This window comes from Mauremys mutica, chromosome 4 (genome assembly GCF_020497125.1).
Source record: "Mauremys mutica isolate MM-2020 ecotype Southern chromosome 4, ASM2049712v1, whole genome shotgun sequence".
In the NCBI taxonomy this organism is placed as follows: Eukaryota; Metazoa; Chordata; order Testudines; family Geoemydidae; genus Mauremys; species Mauremys mutica.
Window position 1 is genome coordinate 56567229 of NC_059075.1, and position 20703 is coordinate 56587931.

The 20703-nt window shown below is 46.1% G+C and overlaps 1 protein-coding gene across 3 annotated transcripts in view; it reads right to left on the reverse strand.

The window, feature by feature from the left end:
* Positions 1-9099, reverse strand: part of RASGRP1 (RAS guanyl releasing protein 1) — an 85314-nt gene extending 76215 nt beyond the window's left edge. For 2 of the 3 annotated variants that reach the window (XM_045013709.1, XR_006578864.1), the window contains exons 1-2: positions 8952-9099; positions 5816-5997 (exon numbers count right to left, since the gene is read on the reverse strand). In XM_045013709.1, the coding sequence (XP_044869644.1) occupies positions 5816-5997; positions 8952-8983 (214 nt within the window). In that variant the 5' untranslated portion in view covers positions 8984-9099. Of the gene's footprint in view, positions 1-5815; positions 5998-8093; positions 8168-8951 lie in introns of all 3 variants that reach the window. The other variant, XM_045013710.1, reaches the window with a different exon arrangement.
* Between the last annotated feature and the right edge of the window lie 11604 nt (positions 9100-20703).

A 20703-nucleotide genomic window follows, 5' to 3' on the forward strand; every position in this document is an offset into this window, starting at 1 on the left:
GAATCCCGGCCGCAGCTGGGATTTAAAAGGCTCTGGGCTCCCCACGGTTGCAGGCAGCCCAGAGCCCTTTAAATCCCAGCCGCGGCTGAGATTTAAAGGGGTCTGTGCTCCCCTCCACAGCGGGCAGCGCAGAGCCCTCTGGTTCCCGGCCGCGGCTGGGATTTAAAAGGCTCTGGGCTCCCCGCGGTTGCAGGCAGCCCAGAGCCCTCTGACTCCCAGCCGGGACTGGGATTTAAAGGGCTCTGGGATCCCCGCAGCTGATTGCCCCCTCCCCAGACTCCTGCCCCAACTGCCCCCCCAGGACCTCCACCCCATATCTAAGCACCACTGGTCCTTGTTCCCCGATTACTCCCTCCCGAGACCCCTGCCCCTTGGGACCTCAGCCCCTAACTAAGCCTCCCTTCTCCTTGTCCCCAACTGCCCCCTCCTGAGACCCCACCCAACTTCCCCCCCAGGACCGCACCCCCTACCTGTCCCCTGATAAACCTCCTGGACTCCCATGCCTATCCAATTGCTGCCTGCCCCCTGACTGCCCCTTCGAACCTCTGCCCCATCCAACCCCCCCTGCTCCTTGTCCCCTGACTGCCCCCCGGAACTCCTTACCTCTTCTCCAACCCCCAAACCGCTTACTGTGCCACTCAGACCAGCGTGTCTGGCTCCGTGCAGCTCCAGACAGTTGCTGCCAAGCTCCCCCATGGAGCCCACAGCCCTCTCCCACCCCCAGCACCTGCCTTCCAGATTTGAACACCTCAAAATTCAGGAGTGCTCAAGCTCGGTTTGGGCAGCTTTTACTTCATTTCTCCCAAATCAGTTTCCCCTGCAAGGTGCCAACTGAAGGTGTTGGAGAACAGAGAGATCGGGTGGCCTCCTAATGCCTGGAAAAGAGACAAAGGCCGGAGGAGGGAGTGTTAGTGCCTGTGCGGACTTCTGGGAAGTGCACGGTGTGGAAGGGGATGCTGTGATGCTTTGGAACAACTCCATACAAAGCCAGTCAGGACTCTGGGGGAGCCTCCTCTCTCGGAGCATACTGTCTCCAGGGCAAGAAGCTTACACCTTCCTGGGTCTGACCTCGGAGCATTCAGCATGCCCTTCCACGTCATGCACTTTCCAAAGTGAGTCTGCCCAGGCTGGTCCTGGGGCAACCAAAGGTCCTGCACCCCAACTCCACAGTCAGATGTGACTCTCAGCCAGACAGTAAAACAGAAGGTTTATTAGATGACGGGAACACAGTTTAAACAGAGCTTGTTGGTACAGAAAACAGGACCCCTCTGTCAGTTCCATCTTGGGGGGTGGGGAGCCCAGAACCAAGTTCTGGGTCTCTCCCCATTTCCCCAGCCAGCTCCAAACTGACACTCCCTCCTCTGGCCTCTGTGTCTCTTCTGGACAAGGAGGCCACCTGATCTCTTTGTCCCCAACACCTTCAGTTGGCATCTTGCAGGGGAAACTGAGGCACCCACACAGTATTCAGAGAAAATATTAAGAACATTCCCACTTCATCACAACAGGTGCAACAAAATATAATACTGTATATTGAAGTAGGCAAGTGCTGCTTCTGACTTTCCACTTTTAATTGACCCTTGTAATCTTGTGGCACTGACGCATTGTAGCTTTTTTTTTAATATCGGCTTACAGGGCGGGAGCGGCGGGGCCCCACCATTTTGGGCCCCACCAAAAATTATACAAACCTGCCGCCTATGGCCACAAGTACTCCTGTTCTTTTTGCGGATACAGACTAACACAGCTGCAACTCTGAAACATGTTCTTAATAGCTTGTCCTCTCTCTCCTTTCCTGGTTCTCCTCCTATCTCTCTAGTTGCTATCAATGTTTCATTCGCAAGATGGATCCCATTAATCCTCACTCTAGCCCTCATTGCGGTTCCCACAAAGCTCCATTCTTGGCACCTTTCCTCTTCTCCCTGTCGCTGGAGATCTCATTCAGTAATATGATTTTAAGTATCATCTTTACATGGATGACTCAGGATATGTCTATCCTACAGTATAAGCCCAAAGTTCAAACTGAGGCTCAACCTAACCACCCCTCTTTACACAAATCACACTAACCCAGAACTCAGCTCCAAGGTCTCAGGGCCACACAGGGGTGGCATATCCAAGCCTGAGTCAAACCGGGACACAGGGATCAAGCCCTATTGGTTTGCAGTGTAGACACAGCCTCGTAGGACTCATGGTCAGGGAGTCTACCGAAAACATTCCACGATGCCATGGGCTGAGTCTTTGTCCTCTGGACATTCAAGTTTTTTCTCACACTGCATCTGAACAAAGGGCTAAAGCAGCTACATTTTGGGGGGCTCTAGGAAGTCTGGTATATGAGTGGTTGGACTAAGGCCCACATAATTCCCTATAGATGCTGGCGCATCAGGTTCAGACCCAGGGTTGAGTAATTCCTAACCTGGGTTACAAATGAGTACAGATGCTCAAACCCTAGGTTAGCAGACCCTGGGTTTATTAACTTGAGTTCTACTAACTTTGAGTATCAGAGGGGTAGCCGTGTTAGTCTGGATCTGTAAAAGCAACAAAGAATCCTGTGGCACCTTATAGACTAACTGTTAGTCTATAAGGTGCCACAGGATTCTTTGTTGCACTAACTTTGAGCTTACCTTGGAGTGTAGACATACCCTCAGATCTACCTTTCCACTCCAGACCTCCCTCATTCCTTCCAAACTAAAATTCAAAACTGTCTTTCAGAAAACTCCTTGTAGATATTTAGCTATCAGTTTAAGCTCAACATAGCCAAAATTGAGTTCTTGAGTTCTTGATCTTTTCCCCTAAAGCCCTTCCCACTTTCATTGTCACTATGTACAACACTAACATCCTTCCCAACATTGAGGCCCATTGTCTTTGACCCAGCCCCCTCTCTGGACCCACACTTCTAGGCACTGCCTAAATCTTGCTTTTTCCTACACACACATCTCCTAGATCTGACCTTTCCTCTCTGTTCACACTGCTAAACCTTGATACAGGTCCTCTTTATCTCACATCTTGTCACTTCAACTTGCTCGTTTCTGTTCTTGACAAAGGTCATTTGCCCCATCCCGCCTTACATCCATTCACCATCTTCCTCGCTCATTGCATCCCTTCACTGGTTTCCCCTTTCCCACTGCATGACACAAAACAAGTGCAAACTATTTGTCTTCATTTTTAAGACTACTTGACTTGGCCCTGTGCTAATTATCATCTCTGATAGGGAATAGGGCTGTCAGCTCCCACCTACACTCCACTAGTGCTGCCAGCCTTTATTGCCTATTAGACACACATCCATTTTCAAACAGTTTTTGTCTGTGTGCAGTACCGAACACAATGGGGATGTGATCTCTGACTGGGACCTCTAGGTGCTATTGCAAATATTAATGGAATAGCATAATGTACAGTGTGCATTTTAAAGCATCTTGTGTGCCTTCTTTTGGGGCTATTATATACTGAATTTTCATAGCAGAGAACTCTTTTTCACCAAGTAACCCTAAGCATTAGTTTCCCTACTGTGCTTCAAATACTAATTTAATAAAATGTAGATCTAACATTAAAGTAAAACATTGCACAGTTTCCAGCACTAGATTTATCGGGGTGGTTATCTATAAAACCTTGCAAATCAGAGTGTTTTCTAGAGTGATTTTCTGAGTTGCAGAAGGAAGAAAAATTCAGTCTGGAATAGAATTGTGATTGTCCATGGTAACTGGGTAGCATGCACTGCAATTTCAGGCATAGAGTGGACTCACTCAGTCTGCTGTTTGACTTGTACTGATTCAGCATCTAACACTTTTTTTTTTACCTGATCACAGAGCAAAATTTTGTCTTCCCATCCCCTCTCCTGAAATGGACTCCAGTGAAGGTTGTTTGCAAGATGTTTGTAGTTAACCCTCTGTAAGCAACGTCTTTATGTAGTTGTACCAGCCTCATTTCATGCTTTATTTAAATACTCTACTGTGAAGTCCCAAGATATTTTAAGAATTTGCACAGTTTCAAGGAAAACAAAACACAAGCTATATAGGAAGCCTATTTGTATAAGCTCACTGAATGGAAGAGACTGGAGAATGGAAGTGCCTTTGGCTTATATAAGAATATGTAGATTTCTACAATACAACAGAGTTCTCTCAAATAAGCTCTTCCATAAATCTTATGGTTACATATGCATTATTATTCTTCATTTCGAAGGATTAAAATATAATTGACACAAAATATGTATATTGACTAAACAAATAGGAATACTGGATGAAATCCTGGCCTCATTAAAGTCCATGGCAAACACCACATTGATGTCAATGGGGTCAGGATTTCACCTACATTATTTGAAATAAGTCACTGCAACCATTCTGCTAGCTTTTAATATAAAATGCATAATCCCTTTTCTTTTATAAAAATACAGGTACAAATTGAGAAGATTGGTTAATGAGCTAAAACAAATAAAATATGTGTATATAGGCTTACTTTATCACTTAGTTTGGCTCATTTTGTCTGAAGAGAGATGCAAAAAACCCCAGAACTACTAACATTTGTGTAAGAGTGAGGGCTTTTTAGTGGTTTAATGGATTTTCTTACGTAGTAAAATTCAATAAAACTGGATGGAGGAGAAAAGGATTGTTGGTTCTCTTCTTCTGCAGATATGTACGTCTTCCCTTGCAAATTCTTCATAATCAGTAAGTAAAATGCATGCTTTCCTCACTGAGGTGTTGCAAGGATTAGTCATGGTTTGTAGAGTGCTTTGAAGAGGTAAAGCACCATATCAATACTAAGTCTTATTTAACTCCTATAAATCCTTCACTGAAAAGAAACCCATCGAACTGCAACTCACCCTATGTATATGTACAAATACAACTTCCACTGCTCTGCCTATTTTTTTGCAATTGACAACAAGTAGCTTGTTGAACATTTAGAAACATCAGTGTCATACTCAGCTTCATCTCCATTTGAAAAATCTGCAGTTTTCATGTTTGTTTACAGCTATTAAAAAGGTGAACTCTACAGATAAATGGGATGCCACAAGCTGCTGCTAGGGACTGAAATGGAAGTCTATAATATTGGCAGTAATAAAAGAAAATAATACTGTATAGTGAAAGAAATACATCATTTAAAAAACAAATGATTTGAAAATACTTAGATTTCTATCTTTATTCTTTATTAAGGCTTTGAAGCCCTCCATTTGATTCCATAAAATATCAAAAATAGTGTTTGCTAATGAAAATAGAAAGCATCTTTTTTGTTTTTTGCATGAGTTATACATCTCACATGGTGCTCTTCAATGTAGATATTTTGCTGGTGAAAGTAACAAATCATGAATAATTCATAAGCCAAAAAGTATATGATTGGGCTTTTCACTTGAATCTTTTCTCCTCAAGAGCTGATTTTTTTAAGTATCTCTTCTGATTAAGTAACAAGCATTCCTACTTTACTGCACCTAGCCCACAAAACAACTCTTCTAATTTCTGACTAGACAATATAAAACACATTTACACAGTTTGAGAATATTGCATTCTCCATTTTCCAACGTTTAGTTGTTAAACATCCATCCATGTGCAAAGAATTTTTCCATTCTGTGCATGGAGTAACAAAAAATGAAATGAAAATCACTTCACTTCAAATGCCTGGTAACTTTACTGTACTGATTAGGAGTGTCTTCCCAGAAAAGAATAAGTTATCATTTTAAACTCTCATCACATTACACAAATTTATAGATCCATATTTCATATAGAGATATATATATAAAATGCTTGACTATATCTTAACGTTTCACAAGTTACCTAAACTGCTACTGTACAAAAGGTCTGAAAACATTAACACATGATTGTTTCAAATCAGGACTCACCAAAAGACTGAAGGCAGGTTTCAATGAGGTTCTCCAGGCTGGCGCCTTTGGCTAAGTGTCCCAAAGGCATCATTATTCTGAACTCAGTAATCTGGGCAGGATTTGAATGGGAGGCACAAGGACTGATCTGCTTCAGTTCAAGTGCTGTTTTAGGGGCAGTGCTGCATCCTTGTGCAGGTTTCCTAAAGGAAAGGACAACAGTCAAGTGAGTACAATGAGAGCAAGGCAGTGGCAAATTTCATACAAGCCTCCACTGCGGGTTAGAAAAGGAGGAGAGATTTAAAAGGCAATTAGCTCCCTGGATTTGGGTTGGTGAAAAACATAACCCTCCCACTTGGCAAATGAACCAAAGAAACCTCTCTTTATCAAATATATTTCACCTCAAAAATATGCCTCTTTAGAGCATGGTTATAGAGCTCTTCATTTTTTGAAATCTATATATTTCAATCTTAATGTAAACATAATTCCCAAGCAAAGCAACAGGCATTCATATAATCTGACACTTCATCTAAAATCAAACAATGTACATTATAACACTGGGAAAATGTCCTAGTAATGACCATCCAGCCTATGGATATTTACATTTGGGTACTATGATGAAAGTGAATAGATTTAAGCCCGTAGTCAAACCCTGAACAATTCTGGAAGACATTTAAAAACAAAACAAAACAAAAAAAAACACCTGTTAAGAAATAATGATAAAGCTCATGCCTGAAATAGCAGCATGATTTTACAGTGGAATATTTTATAGTTACATGTTTTGTTTCTACACTTAACTACTCCTGTAAATGTTCACTTAGCAAGAAAAATTCAGTGTAAGTTACTAATGACTGTATTAACAACCTTATTGGTCAGACTTTCCAAGGTGGCCACTAAAACTGCACCCATAATTCTGCAAGTGCCTATTATTAGATGCATATTTTTCACACCTAAAGGTTTTGTATGTACAAAAAGCTTCTGTGTTTACAAACATTTGAGTTTACCTTATTTGTACATACAAATTACAATTTTCATGAAAACATAAGCAATTGAGAAGGCACAAAAATCATAGATAAAATGTGTGCTCCAATTTGCATTTGCAAAGCTAAAGGCACCATTTTGAAATGCCTTTGAAAATATGGCCTGATAGTTTCCAGTCAGTGATTACCGCTCCGTTCAATAAAACGGTTAGTCGTTTCTAGGAATGTAAGTTGCACCCCACTGAAACATCTTCTAAGAGAGAACGTTAAAAATCATATGTGGGGTGAATTTTACTGATGGTGGAAGTAAGACACAGATGGCATTGCCTGGAACAAAACTTAGTACAGTAAGCAGCAGTGCAGATCTCCTTCATGCACAGTTCGAACCCTGCAGTGAAACTCATGTTTTAACCCCTGTCGGTTCAGGTGCAAATATTAAATACTTATTCAATACAGTTTTTCATAACCCCCCAGGGTTTTTCATAACCAAAGCACTTAAGATATTAATTAATGAAATCTAGCCAAGGCCCTGTAAGGTAGGTTTTTAGAGTTAAATTGTTTCTGGTGTAAACCCACTCTGTGTTTATTACTGATAAGGAAGACAAGCTACAGGGGGAGTGATTTTAGTGTCAGAGCTGAAAGAAGAATTCAGGCATCCCTGACTCCAGGTCTGTGCTCCAAGGGGCGTTATACATGCCTAACGAAGAGACTAGAGCCCTCACGCCATAGCTTCAGCAATGAATCTCAATCCTTATCTGCAATTTCTCTGCCATTAGAGTGCTGTGTAGTTCATGACACTCATTTCACATGTCACGTATGACCACGCTTGAAGCCAAATCACCAGAAATACAAAGCTAGTGTATGATGGTGCTGCTGATAGAGATGCTAAACACCCCCATCCATTCCTGTTGAAGTTAGACTTCTTCACACAGCACGTATCAGCCTGTCTCCTATTTTGTCTAAATGTTCCTTCCCTTAGCTTTATTGTGTGACCTCATGGTCTCATTTTATGGGTCTAGGTAACAGGAAGGAACCGATTAGCTTACAATGTGCCCTTTGTCGATTCCCTTCCAACTCCCGTTCAAGCCAGGCTGCTACAGCATTATAGTGTCAGTGAAACAAAAGTTACATGTAGTAGGTGTATTATTTTGGCTGGTGCCAAGAACGCACTCAGAACTGAACAGTGCACAAAATAAGGTCAGTCCCCACCCCACAGAGCTTACAGCATGGCACTTTCTGCTTTCAAAGCAGGGTACAGAGGGTAACTAATCAATGACAGTAGCTGAATTCATCAATTAATTAAAAATATCTCCACTTACAGCAGTTAGTCAGCGTGTAAGGGGAGTGGAAGTGAACAGACTTCTTTTTTTCCACCCTGGATTTCCATTGCAAACTTTTGAAGGGAAAAAGAAATCACAAAGTAATGAATGTCAGCTTGTGGGCTAGCACCCAGCACTAGGCGGTGTTCCCATGTGAGAGGACTGGCACCAAAGTGATGACTTCTCATACACCACACTATAGACTAAAGCACGTTACCCCAAAGCGACAGGTGACTAGATTTTTTAGACAGAATAAGAGATCCACAGGCTCGGACATTCCTGCAACAGCAACCACAGGGGAGGCAAGATCACTCCAGCAGCTTTCCTGCTAGGCCACCCCACTTATTACAACTTTCGGTAATAAGTAATATTCTCAGTCCACCCCGCTTTTCAAAGCAAGACAAAAGCCCAGCTCCAGCTGGGAAAGTTACAATCAAGATGGGGAAATAGGATCTTTTAACCCCCCCATTTCCCTCCCCTCTTTCCCCCGGGGTAATTGGGTAGGAAAGCGATGGGCTTTAGACACGCTAATGCCGCAGCCTGGATTTCAAGCTTCAGGGCACTGCTTTCCCTTGCAGGTCACTTCCCAGCCTCCCTGCAAGCGCGGCAGCAAGGCAGCTCTGGCCAAGCCGCCCAGGCTCCAGCCCAGCGCGGGCTCTCCGGAGCCAGGAGCGGGTCTGGGCGCCGCTAACTCTGCCTTTCAGCGCGCGTGCGGGAGGGGGGCCCCGGGAACAGCCCCGGCCCATCCATTTGCCCCGCATTCCCTCCCGCCCGCATCTGCCGCCTCTTCATCCCCTCGCGCCGCCAGGGAGCTCCCGCCCGGAGAGGGATCCCGAAGCAAAGTCCCGGCTCGCTTACGGGTTCTCTTTCCTCTTCCCTAAGGTTCCCATCTCGGAGCCAGCCTCAGCCCTGCCGGGATCACATGGCGAGCGGGGTCACCAGGAGCAGCGAGGTCTCTGGGGAGCAGCCCCGGGCATCGCATCGCATCGCATCGCATCGCTCCTCCCCACTCGCTCTGTTTCCACCCCCCGAGCAGCTTCTCTAGAGAAGCAGTTGCGAGCGGTGCAGCGGCAGCCGCCGCCAGCTGTGACGAATGAGGGCGAAGATCTTATCGCCAGAAGGAAGCGCTCAGCTGCTCTTCTCCGAAGCCGCCGCGCTTAACAGGTACGGAACCGCAGCAGAGTCCTGCTCGCGCGGGCTCCTGGCAGCAGCAGCAGCAGCAGCAGCAGCAGCAGCATGTTCCAGGGCAGGGCTCTGTCTGCAACGCGCTTGCTTACCCTGGCGGGCCGAGAGGGCTTCAAAGCCCAGCGGAGTTTCATGCTAACCGGGGAGACTCATTTTCCATTTTCAGTGGAACACAGTTTTGGGTTTGGTTCGTTTGGGGGTTTTTTTAAATGGCTTTTCTTTTTTTCTTTCTTTCTTTCTTTCTTTTTTTCCCCCAGAATTTTGGTCACTATGGCAGCCAAAAACTGGTTCCGAAAATGTTCAGGATTTTAACAAAATCCCAAAAAACTTCAAAGAACTTATTCACTGCAAACTAAATACTGTTAATTTTTGCTGATTCTACGCGCACACACAAATCCTTTCCCAGCCACCTGTATTATAAACGCATTCAGACCCTCTAGTCCCCCTATCAATTGATAACATACCCTAGCCTCCCTGGATCTCAGCTTTCTCACCTGTAGAATGGGGATAAAGATGCCTGGCCACTTCGGTCAGATGTTTTCAGATCTATCCGTTAAGAGATCTCTCTATATACTAAGAATTCTTCTAGTTATTTATATAACACAGTAGGTGTGCCTGGAGCTTACAGGCAAGGAAAAAACAAAAGAGTTGCCCTTCTGCAAGTCAAGGTAAGCAAGAAGCAGAGTGGGGGAGAGGGAAATGGCAGAAGAAATGCCAGATCCAAGGAAGCCCCATGTGGAGACCATGTTCCATTAGAACAGGGGCAGGCAAACTTTTTGGCCTGAGGGCCACATCAGGTTTCCGAAATTGTATGGAGGGCCAGTTCCCCAAACAGCCAGGTGTGGCCTGGCCCCTGCTCCCTGCCCCCTATCCACCCCCACCCCCACAACAGCCCCTCCCAGGACGCCTGCCCCATCCAACCCCCCACTCCCTGTCCTCTGACCAGCACCGGATTCCCCACCCCTGACTGTCCCCTGCCATCCCATCCAACCTCCTCTCTCCTTCCTGACTGCCCCCCCGGAACTCCTGCCCCATTCAACCCCCCTGTTCCCTGCCCTCTGACCGTCCCAACCCCTATCCACACCCCTGACCACCACCCCAAACTCCTCTGCCCTCTATCCAACCCTCTCCCCCGCTCCCTGCCCCCTTACTGCGCTGCCTGGCGGTGCTAAGTAGCTGTGCCACCTGACTGCAGCCAGCCACACCACTGCGCAGCCCGGGGCACCGGGTCAGGTCGCAGCTCTGCAGCCCCACTGCCCAGAGCATTGTGCTGGCGGTGCAGTGAGCTGAGGCTCCGGGGGAGGGGGAACAGTAGGGGAGGGGTTGTGGGCTAGCTTCCCCAGCCGGGAGCTCATGGGCCCAGCAGGAGGGTCCTGCAGACCGCAGTTTGCCCACCTCTGCATTAGAATCATAAGATTAGACGGGCCCACAAGAGTCATCTAGTCTAACCCCCTGCCAAGATGCAGGATTTGTTGTCTAACCCAGGGGTCGGCAACCTTTCAGAAGTGCTGTGCTGAGTCTTCATTTATTCACTCTAATTTAAGGTTTCGTGTGCCAGTAATACTTTTTAACATTTTTAGAAGATCTCTTTCTAGAATTCTATAATATATAACTAAACTATTGTTGTATGTAAAGTAAATAAGGTTTTTAAAATGTTTAAGAAGCTTTATTTAAAATAAAATTAAAATGCAGAGCCCCCCGGACCAGTGGCCAGAACCCGGGCAATGTGAGTGCCACTGAAAATCAGCTCACGTGCCACCTTTGGCACACCTGCCATAGGTTGCCTACCCCTGGTCTAAACCATCTAAGGCAGATGGCTGTCCAGCCTCGTTTTGAAAATCTCCAGTGAAGAAGATTCCACAGCCTCCCTAGGCAGTCCGTTCCATTGTCCTACTGTTCTTACAGTTAGGAATTTTTTCCCAAGATTCAGTCTAAATCTGCTATGCTGTAGTTTGAACCCACTGTTTCTTGTCCTGCCCTCTGTGGACAAAGAACTACTTCCATCTTTTTTGTGGGAGCCTTTCAAGTATCTGAAAACAGCTATCATTGTTGTAGGAGCAGCAGTGATCTGTATGCTATGCTCAAAAGGTCTGTATGCTCAAAAGGTCTGTTATACTCCCCCCCCCCCTTTTTGTCTCCTCTCCCTCTCTGAATACCTGTGAGTGGCTTTCCCTCTCCCCCTCCCTCCTGGAATGCTTGTGGGATGATTGGGCTGGTTGAACAGCTGGAAGATCAGAAGAGCTCCCAGGTAGACAAGGTGTCTGGGACTCTAATTAAGTGGGACTCACACACCCAATGTATGGACATTGCCCGAGGTGGAGTGTGACCAACCAGATGCAGCCAAGTCATCTCTAGTCGCAGGCCATGAGGAGCAGGTCCTTAAAAGGGGAAGGGGCCCTGTGCTCAGGAGTGCACTCAAAAGCTTCTACCTCCCATTAAGGTCCCTTCGCCCGGACTGCCTGGCCAGTGGTTCGCTGCGTTGCATTCCATTGTGCCTCGGGAAGACTTACCTTCATCGCACCGTCCATCGCTGTGTTATGGGACACTTACCTTGAAGGATCCTGACATCTCCAGTGCCATGCCTGTCCTGGGAGCGTGAGTATGCGAGTGTGAATGGGACACCCCTACCCCCTTTTGAGCTTAGCTATCGATATAATAAACGTGCTGCTTTCTTCCAGACTCTGGTGGGTCATTAGTCCTCCCTAAGCTTACTAGCTGGCTCAATTTCAGGTAACAATCATATCCCCCCTTAATCTCTTTTTCCAAATGGAACATACCCAGTTCCTTCAGCCTTTGGTCATATTGTATGCATTCTATTCCTTTGATCATTGATCTGGAGGAGGCAGGGCTGTAGTGGGCAGCCATTCTCCACATCATAATCCTCTTCAACCATTACTCCTGGGGGAATTCTGCACCACTGCACATGCACAGAATTTATATCCCCCACAGATTTCTTTGCTTCCCCACAGAAAAATGACTTTCTGATGGGGAAGCAAAAGGAAGGCACAAGAGTGGTCATGCGACCCTCCTCAGCAGTATGTTTCGGGTGCCCAGGGCAGCCGCCAGAGAGGTAAATCACTGTGGGGCAGGAGGCGGAACTGGGGAAGACCCGGCTGATGGCTCTGACCCTGTGCCAGGCTCAGCTGCTAGTCTGGGCTGGGGGGACGGGACTCCCTCTTTCCCTGCACGGCATCAAGGGCCAGATCAGACCCACCCCCACCCAGGACTTCCTGCACCCATCACTCCTCAGCTGCAGGGAGAAGGATCCTCCATCCGCCCAACCCCCATGCATCCAGACCCCATCATACCCAGACCCTTCTGCTGAGCCTCACCTCCCCCCCACACACTCAGAAGCCCCCCAGTGAGTCTCCCTGCACCTGGACCACCCCAACGAGTCACCCGCATCCAGATCCCCACCCCACCAATCCCCAACCAATTGCACCTGGATCCCTACCCCACAACCTCAGTATCTGGACCCCACACTGAGCCCACCACGTGCAAACCCCCCTCACCCCCAGGCGCTCTCCAGCTGATCCCCAACAACCTCCATCTGGACCCCCCTGTAGAGTCCCATTACCATTGCACTCAGAACCCCCTAACAGGCCCCTGTGCATCCAGAACTCTCCACACCCAGATTCCCCACTGAGCCACCTGTACCCAGATTGCCCCACAGAGAACCCTCTCAACCCACACCAGGATACCCCCATACTAAGCCCCTCCACACTTGGATCCTGCCTTGCTGAGCCTACCTGGTGCACCTGGCACAGATGGGCAGGGCCCTGGGGTGTCTCTGAGGCAGGCTCGTCCTTACGCTGTGTCACAGTTCGGTGGAGCCACACCACTGAGTCAGTGTCCAGGGGTAGGTGGAGAGCTGCACAGTCATCTCCCACCTCTGTGCAACCAGTGGCCTGTGCTCCCCAGTGCCATGCTGGAGCCTTCATATTTATTTGACAAATAACATTTGCAGAATTTTAAAATATTATGCATAGAATTTTTAATTTTTTGGTGCAGAATGCCCTCAGGAGTAAATCATGCAGGAATTCCAGCAAGAAACTAAATGTTCCAAAACTTCACTAACACAGTTAAGGTTGCCCAGTGGCAGACACGCAGTAAACCCCTGAAGGGGAAGGTCACTGGAGGATCCATCCTATGCTGTTGTGAAGGCTGGAGGGATTGAGGAACTCTGTGTGAGCATGAAAAACAGGAGTACTTGTGGCACCTTAAAGACTAACAAATTTATTGTAGCATGAGCTTTCGTGAGCTAAAGCTCACTTCTTCGGATGCATAGAATGGAACACACAGACAGGAGATATTTATACATACAGAGAACATGAAAAGGTGGAAGTATGCATACCAACAGGCAGAGTCTAATCAATTGAGATGAGCTATCGTTAGCAGGAGGAAAAAAAACTTTTTGAAGTGATAATTAAGATGGCCCATAGAAGGTGTGAGGAGAACTTAACATAGGGAAATAGATTCAATGTGTGAGCATGCTGATTTAGAATTATTTCTCATTCAAAATAAATAATTCCTGCCCTTAGTTTCACTGTGCGACCTCCTGGTCCTTGTTTTATGGGACAGAGTAAAAAAAGAGGGACTGATCCATTTTCATTGTCCTCTTACCTCAGAGGTGGGCAAACTACGGCCTGTGGGACCCTCCTGCCCGGCCCCTGAGCTCCTGTCCCAGGAGGCTAGTCCCCGGCCCCTCCCCTGCTGTTTCCCCTCCCCAGCAGCCTCAGCTCACTGTGCCAGTGATGCAGAGCCGGCCTGACTCAGTGCTCTGGGTGGTGTGGCTGTAGCGACACCAGCCACCGGTGCTCCAGGCAGCGCGGTAAGGGGGCAGGGAGCAGGGGGGTTGGATAGAGGGCAGAGTTGTTCAGGGTGGTGGGGGGCAGGGGTGTGAATAGGGGTCCGGGTGGTCAGATGGCGGGGAACAGGGGGGTTGAATAGGGGCAGGTGTCCCAGGGGAGCATTCAGGAAGGAGAGGAGGGGTTGGATGGAGAGGCCAGGGGGCAGTCAGGGGCAGGAGTTCTGGGGGTGGCCAGGGAGAAGGGGTGGTTGGATGGGGCAGGGGTCCCAGTCAGGAAGGAAAGAAGGGGTTGGATGGGGCGGTGGGGGGAAGTCAGGGGTGGGGGGTCTGGGGGTGCTCAGGGGATAGTGAGGGGTGGATGGGCCAGGGGTCCCGGGGGGGCCATCAAGGGGTGAGAAGCGGGGGCGGGGGTTTGATTGGGGGCAAGGGCCAGGCCATGCCTGGCTGTTTGGGGAGACAGCCTCCCCTAACTGGCCCTCCATACAATTTCAGAAACCTGATGTGGCCCTCAGGCCAAAAGGTTTGCCCGCCCCCGTCTTACTTGGCTTAAATAAAAGGACCTAAAATTCTTTTTCATTCTGTGAGGTAACAAATCCTTTCGCCCAATCAGGCATAAAATCTGCTTTCCGTCTCTTACATAGGGGACAATCTGAGCCAAGGTTCTTGCCTTGAGGGATTTAAAATCTAAATTAATTAGGATGTATTGAAGGCTCTGAAGTTGTAGTTTAGAAGGATGTTGGTAATGGATATTATGTGACTTCAGAGGAATGACTATCTCAACATATTCATTTTCAGCCTAAAAAGCCACTGGCAGGTGAGTGAGGTGGCTCAAGAAATCTTTAATCGAATACAAAGGTCATTAATTCAAGTCTGACTAGTTTGGTAGTGGCTGAAAGAAGTTACCTTCCAAATGTTCTGTGGGTTATGTGAAATGAGTTGTTGAGTTCAGTTCCCAGTGGTCAGGTCACATCAAAATTCACCATCCCAGTTAGTACTAATTAGCATCCTCATATACAGTCCTGTCAGAAAGTCCAAGGGCTGAATTGAGCATAGAAACTGAATTGCCCATTCTGTTCTAGAGGTGGTGACTTGAAGCAGCACATTGGTGGGATGGGAGAGCATTCACTGGCAGTGCCTTCCCTGTTTAGTGAATAATTATACATCTCCTAGGCCATCAATACAACACTGTTCATGAGGAACAAATGAACCAATCATTTAACTGCTCTGCTGAATTCTATGTCAGCCATAACAGTGCATTATTTTACAATATCAAACCTCTGGACTTTCAGGGAGAGCCTCAAATGTTGAACTTGGTCACAGCAGCCCCCTCTCCTTCCCAAACCACATTTCTGCGAATAAAGGAGCATCCTTTACCCTCTAGCACACGTTAAAAGCAATGGCATGAAATTGCATCGCTTTGTATGGGCAAAGTTCCTTCTCAGAGAGTGCCTGATATAAAAATGAGAGTTAGTGGCCCTTTCCAAATCCATTTTAATTATCAACTAAAATCTCATTTTGTTAATGTCTGTCAAATATAGAAATTATAGTTCAGATTTGGTGAAAAGATTTATAAGAGTCAGTAAGGATTTATGACTCAGACTTTCAAGACCAGGATACTCAGAGATGTGTCTGTAGATAAGAATGGTGCCATACAGTAGGTCATTGTTTGTTTAAAAATGCAATTGGATGAAGGACTAAAGAGTGGCCTCAAGTTGTGATTCAGAGTTTCAGCTGAAATTGCAAACATTAGTCATAATGCTAATAGCAGTAAATACATGTTGTGAAAGCATAAGGCATTGTACTTTCCAGTACTTCTTTAGGGACTGTTGCTCTCTAGCTGGTAGATGTTCCCAGAACATCCTTGATTGGTGCTGTTCTGTCCCTCACTCCACTTCTCACTCCCTCTTCTCTCCTCATCATGCTGCTAGAGCCTTGAGGGGCTTGAAAAACTATGTAAGAGATTCTCTGAAGCAGTGCCGGCTTTAGGAAGTGCGGGGCCCAATTCGAACTGTTTCGACGGGGCCCCGGCAGGGATGACTAAAACAAAAAAACACACACACACACACACACACACGTAAAAAAACACGTGGGGCTTGTACTCACCGGGTGGTGCTCCAAGTCTTCGGGGGCACTTCGGCGGTGGGTCCTTCACTCGCTCCAGGTCTTCGGCGGCACTGAAGGACCCACTGCCGAAGTGCCGCCAAAGACCCAGAGCAAGCGAAGGACCCGCCGCCGAAGTGCCACCGAACACCCAGAGCACTGCCAGGTGAGTAAAAATTAGAAAGGCGCCTCTAGCCAGGGAAGGGATTCTCACTGGGCGCGGGGTCCTCTTAGGCAAGGGGCCCGATTCGGGGGAATTGGTGGAATAGGCCTAAAGCCGGCCCTGCTCTGAAGAACCACCTGCATAACCACCAGTGCTCATTAATCACAACCCTTTGCTGCTGCACAATAAACGGCTCATGTTTGGGTGCTGGGACTGTATTATCAAAGGTAACTCAGTCATCATACTGCCATCCTGCCTAAGGCTGGGATCCAGTCAGCTTGCATAAGCCAGCCAATGTAGGCTTTGACAGCGAGGTTCAGTGTCACAGTTTCAGGATTAATGGCACCTGTATTTCCCTTCCATTGTCCATCAAGGGCACCCACTTAAGGTGTCCCGCTCCCAGACAGCACCTCTCTTGGATGGAGAACCACATCTCTCCCCATCCTGACCGGGATTTTAAGGCTTCACAGCCCCTGCCATCCTCTGTGATATCCCCAGCAGAACAGACTGGCTAACAGACAGCCCCTGCACTTTGTTTTCTCTCCGCAGGCAATAACAGTGTTTTTACCAGCAGTTAATACACCACTTTTCCTAAGCAAACACATTCAATCTTCAGGTAAAAACATTACAGAGAAAACATAATAAAAACAGATTTAAGCACAGTAAACATAACAGGACTCACCGATCAGTCTTATGGGGCCCAAACTGGCCAAAGTCTTTTCAACCCTTCCACAAGGGTTGCCTCCCCTCCCCCATGAACAGATGATCCTGTCTATTTGCTGGATCAGAAAGAATGCCTGAGTCAGTTTAAACCCAGCTGTTTTACATCAAAAGCCCTTTCTTTGTCTGTTGGTCTCTGGAAAACCCAGTTAGAAGCAATATATGCAGCCTCTGCAGTGGGAGGTACCTCTCTGGAGGTGTATACAACCTAAGTGATTCATCTTAATCACCCCCGCTGTTTTTTGGTTCCTGGAGCTTCCCCCTAGAGCTGCATACAGTCCCTGGCCCATAGTGATACATAAACCATTCATACATTGAATACATTATGGTCCCCAAAGATATTGCATGTGGTTGCAATATCCATCACTTGACAGTAGGGTCCAGATTTTGAAAAGAGTTCTGCATGTACAATCAGAGCCAAATTAGCAAAACTGCTCAGCTTCTATTTAGGCACCAAGGTAAGAGGACAGATTTTCTAAAGAACCAGCATATTGGGTGCTGAGCTTTTGAGCCAATCTGGTGATAAGTGTAACAATGGAAGCTTCTGGGTGCTGAACACTTTTTCAAGTCTGGCCCTCCATTTATAGAGGACATCCAGGAAAAGCTAGGTGCTGCAGGAAATAGCATTAGTGATTCAGTAGGTGCTATTCTTCTGAGTCAGCAATGAGCCAGTTTCCAGCATGTTGTCTAAAGATCACTGTGGTCCATGAGATGCCATCTGTCTGATGACACAATGTAAAGATCCTGAGTAGAGCTTGTTGGAAACTTTCTGACGGAACAGTTTTCTGTCGGAAAATTTCAATTCAACTATATCAAAATGTTCCATGGGAATGTGTCAGTGTCAGACTCTTCCAATGGAAGCCAGGCAGGTTTCTTGCCAGTTCTCTGGCAACCTGCCTGGTGGTCTGCTGCAGAGCCAGGCAGCTCTGGGTTCTCAGGGCTTCTAGACTCCCTGCTCTGTGGCAGGGAGCTTGGAAGCATGGGTGTTGGACTTTCGTGCAGCTCAGAGAACCTTATCAATTTTGTTTAAAAAAGTCGAAGTGAAATGGCATTTTAATTTTTCAAAACAAAATTTTGGAATTCTGTTCTGCAAGAAATATTGAGGTTTTGTTCTGATGCAGAACTATGTTTTTTTTAAATTTCAGTATTTCCCATGGAATGGTAATTCCAGACGTTAACCCAGGGGTCAGCAACCTTTCAGAAGTGGTGTGCCGAGTCTTCATTTAGTCACTCTAATTAAAGGTTTTGCGTGCCAGTAATACATTTTAATGTTTTTAGAAGGTCTCTTTCTATAAGTCTATAATATATAACTAAACTATTGTTGTATGTAGAGTAAATAAGGTTTTTAAAATGTTTAAGAAGCTTCATTTAAAATTAAATTAAAATGCAGAGCCCCCCAGACCGGTGGCCAGGACCTGGCAGTGTGAGTGCCACTGAAAATCAGTTCACATGCCGCCTTCGGCACACGTGCCATAGGTTGCCTACCCCTGCGTTAACCAGTCCTGACCACATAATACCTTCATGCAAAAGTGAGTGTGTTAGTCCAGCATCCTGGCCAAATTCCAGTTTGAGCAGTTATATGCAGTCTATCTTTTGGTTTGCTTGCTTTTCAGTTTAATCAATTTTTTCCTGACCATTGTATAAGCAAGCATGCACAATACATCATTCTGCTAAACACAGATATAGTACAGTTCAGCTTTGTGGTCAGAGATAACAGTGGTATGTAGATTTTATGGTACAAATCCTTTCTTACAAAAATACTATGATTTCTATTCCCCAACTGCAGTCTAACCCACTAGAGCTAAAGAACCCTATAGAACAGGGGTATTCAATAGGTAGCCCAGAGGCCAAATCTAGACCACCAGATGCTTTTGAACAGACCCCCAAAATCTTTTTATTTACTTATTATCATTGGGGTTTTCTTTTTATTATTATTTTGTCTGGAGTCTGGACCTTGACTATACCTAGACCAAGAAATTTGTACCTTGACAAAAAATTGACTACCCCTGCTATGGAATGTGGTACTAGATAGACATGATGGATACATACTGAGCCAGATTCATACCCTCCCCACCCACCCCATGACTCCAATGTGCTGCAGATTGCATCCCTCAGCGTCTGGCTGTGCCAGAGAGAGATTTGCCCTAGGAGAGGTCACGTGGTGGTACTGCTGCCTCCCTTTCTCAAAGGTTGTCAGTGGGTGGCCACTTTAAAATCCAGCTGGTGCTCTAGAGCAGGGGTTCTCAAAACAAATTTTTTGGTGGCCTCAGAGTGCGGCCAACAAATCTTGCTGGTGGCCACTCTGACAATTTTTCCTCAAATACTTAATTGACTTTAGGAAAAACAAATAAATATCCTAGTGAGGCAAATAGAAAGGAGCACAAACACTGTCAACTTAAGTGCAAGAGTGTAATAAGAAAAGCCAAAGAGGAGTTTGAAGAACGGCTAGCCAAAAACTCCAAAGGTAATAACAAAATGTTTTTTAAGTACATCAGAGGCAGGAAGCCTGCTAAACAACCAGTGGGGCCCCTTGACTATCGAAATACAAAAGGAGCGCTTAAAGACGATAAAGTCATTGCGGAGAAACTAAATGGATTCTTTGCTTCAGTCTTCACAGCTGAGGATGTTAGGGAGATTCCCAAACCTGAACTGGCTTTTGTAGGTGACAAATCTGAGGAACTGTCACAGACTGAAGTGTCACTAGAGGAGGTTTTGGAATTAATTGATAAACTCAACATTAACAAGTCACCGGGACCAGATGGCATTCACCCAAGAGTTCTGAAAGAACTCAAATGTGAAGTTGCGGAACTATTAACTAAGGTTTGTAACCTGTCCTTTAAATCGGCTTTGGTACCCAATGACTGGAAGTTAGCTAATGTAACGCCAATATTTAAAAAGGACTCTAGAGGTGATCCCAGCAATTACAGACCGGTAAGCCTAACGTCGGTACCGGGCAAATTAGTTGAAACAATAGTTAAAAATAAAATTGTCAGACACATAGAAAAACATAAACTGTTGAGCAATAGTCAACATGGTTTCTATAAAGGGAAATCGTGTCTTACTAATCTATTAGAGTTCTCTGAAGGGGTCAACAAACATGTGGACAAGGGGGATCCAGTGGACATAGTGTACTTAGATTTCCAGAAAGCCTTTGACAAGGTCCCTCACCAAAGACTCTTACGTAAATTAAGCTGTCATGGGATAAAAGGGAAGGTCCTTTCATGGATTGAGAACTGGTTAAAAGACAGGGAACAAAGGGTAGGAATTAATGGTAAATTCTCAGAATGGAGAGGGGTAACTAGTGGTGTTCCCCAAGGGTCAGTCCTAGGACCAATCCTATTCAATTTATTCATAAATGATCTGGAGAAAGGGGTAAACAGTGAGGTGGCAAAGTTTGCAGATGATACTAAACTACTCAAGATAGTTAAGAGCAAAGCAGATTGTGAAGAACTTCAAAAAGATCTCACAAAACTAAGTGATTGGGCAACAAAATAGCAAATGTAATTTAATGTGGATAAATGTAAAGTAATGCACATTGGAAAAAATAATCCCAACTATACATACAATATGATGGGGGCTAATTTAGCTACAACGAGTCAGGAAAAAGATCTTGGAGTCATCGTGGATCTCTG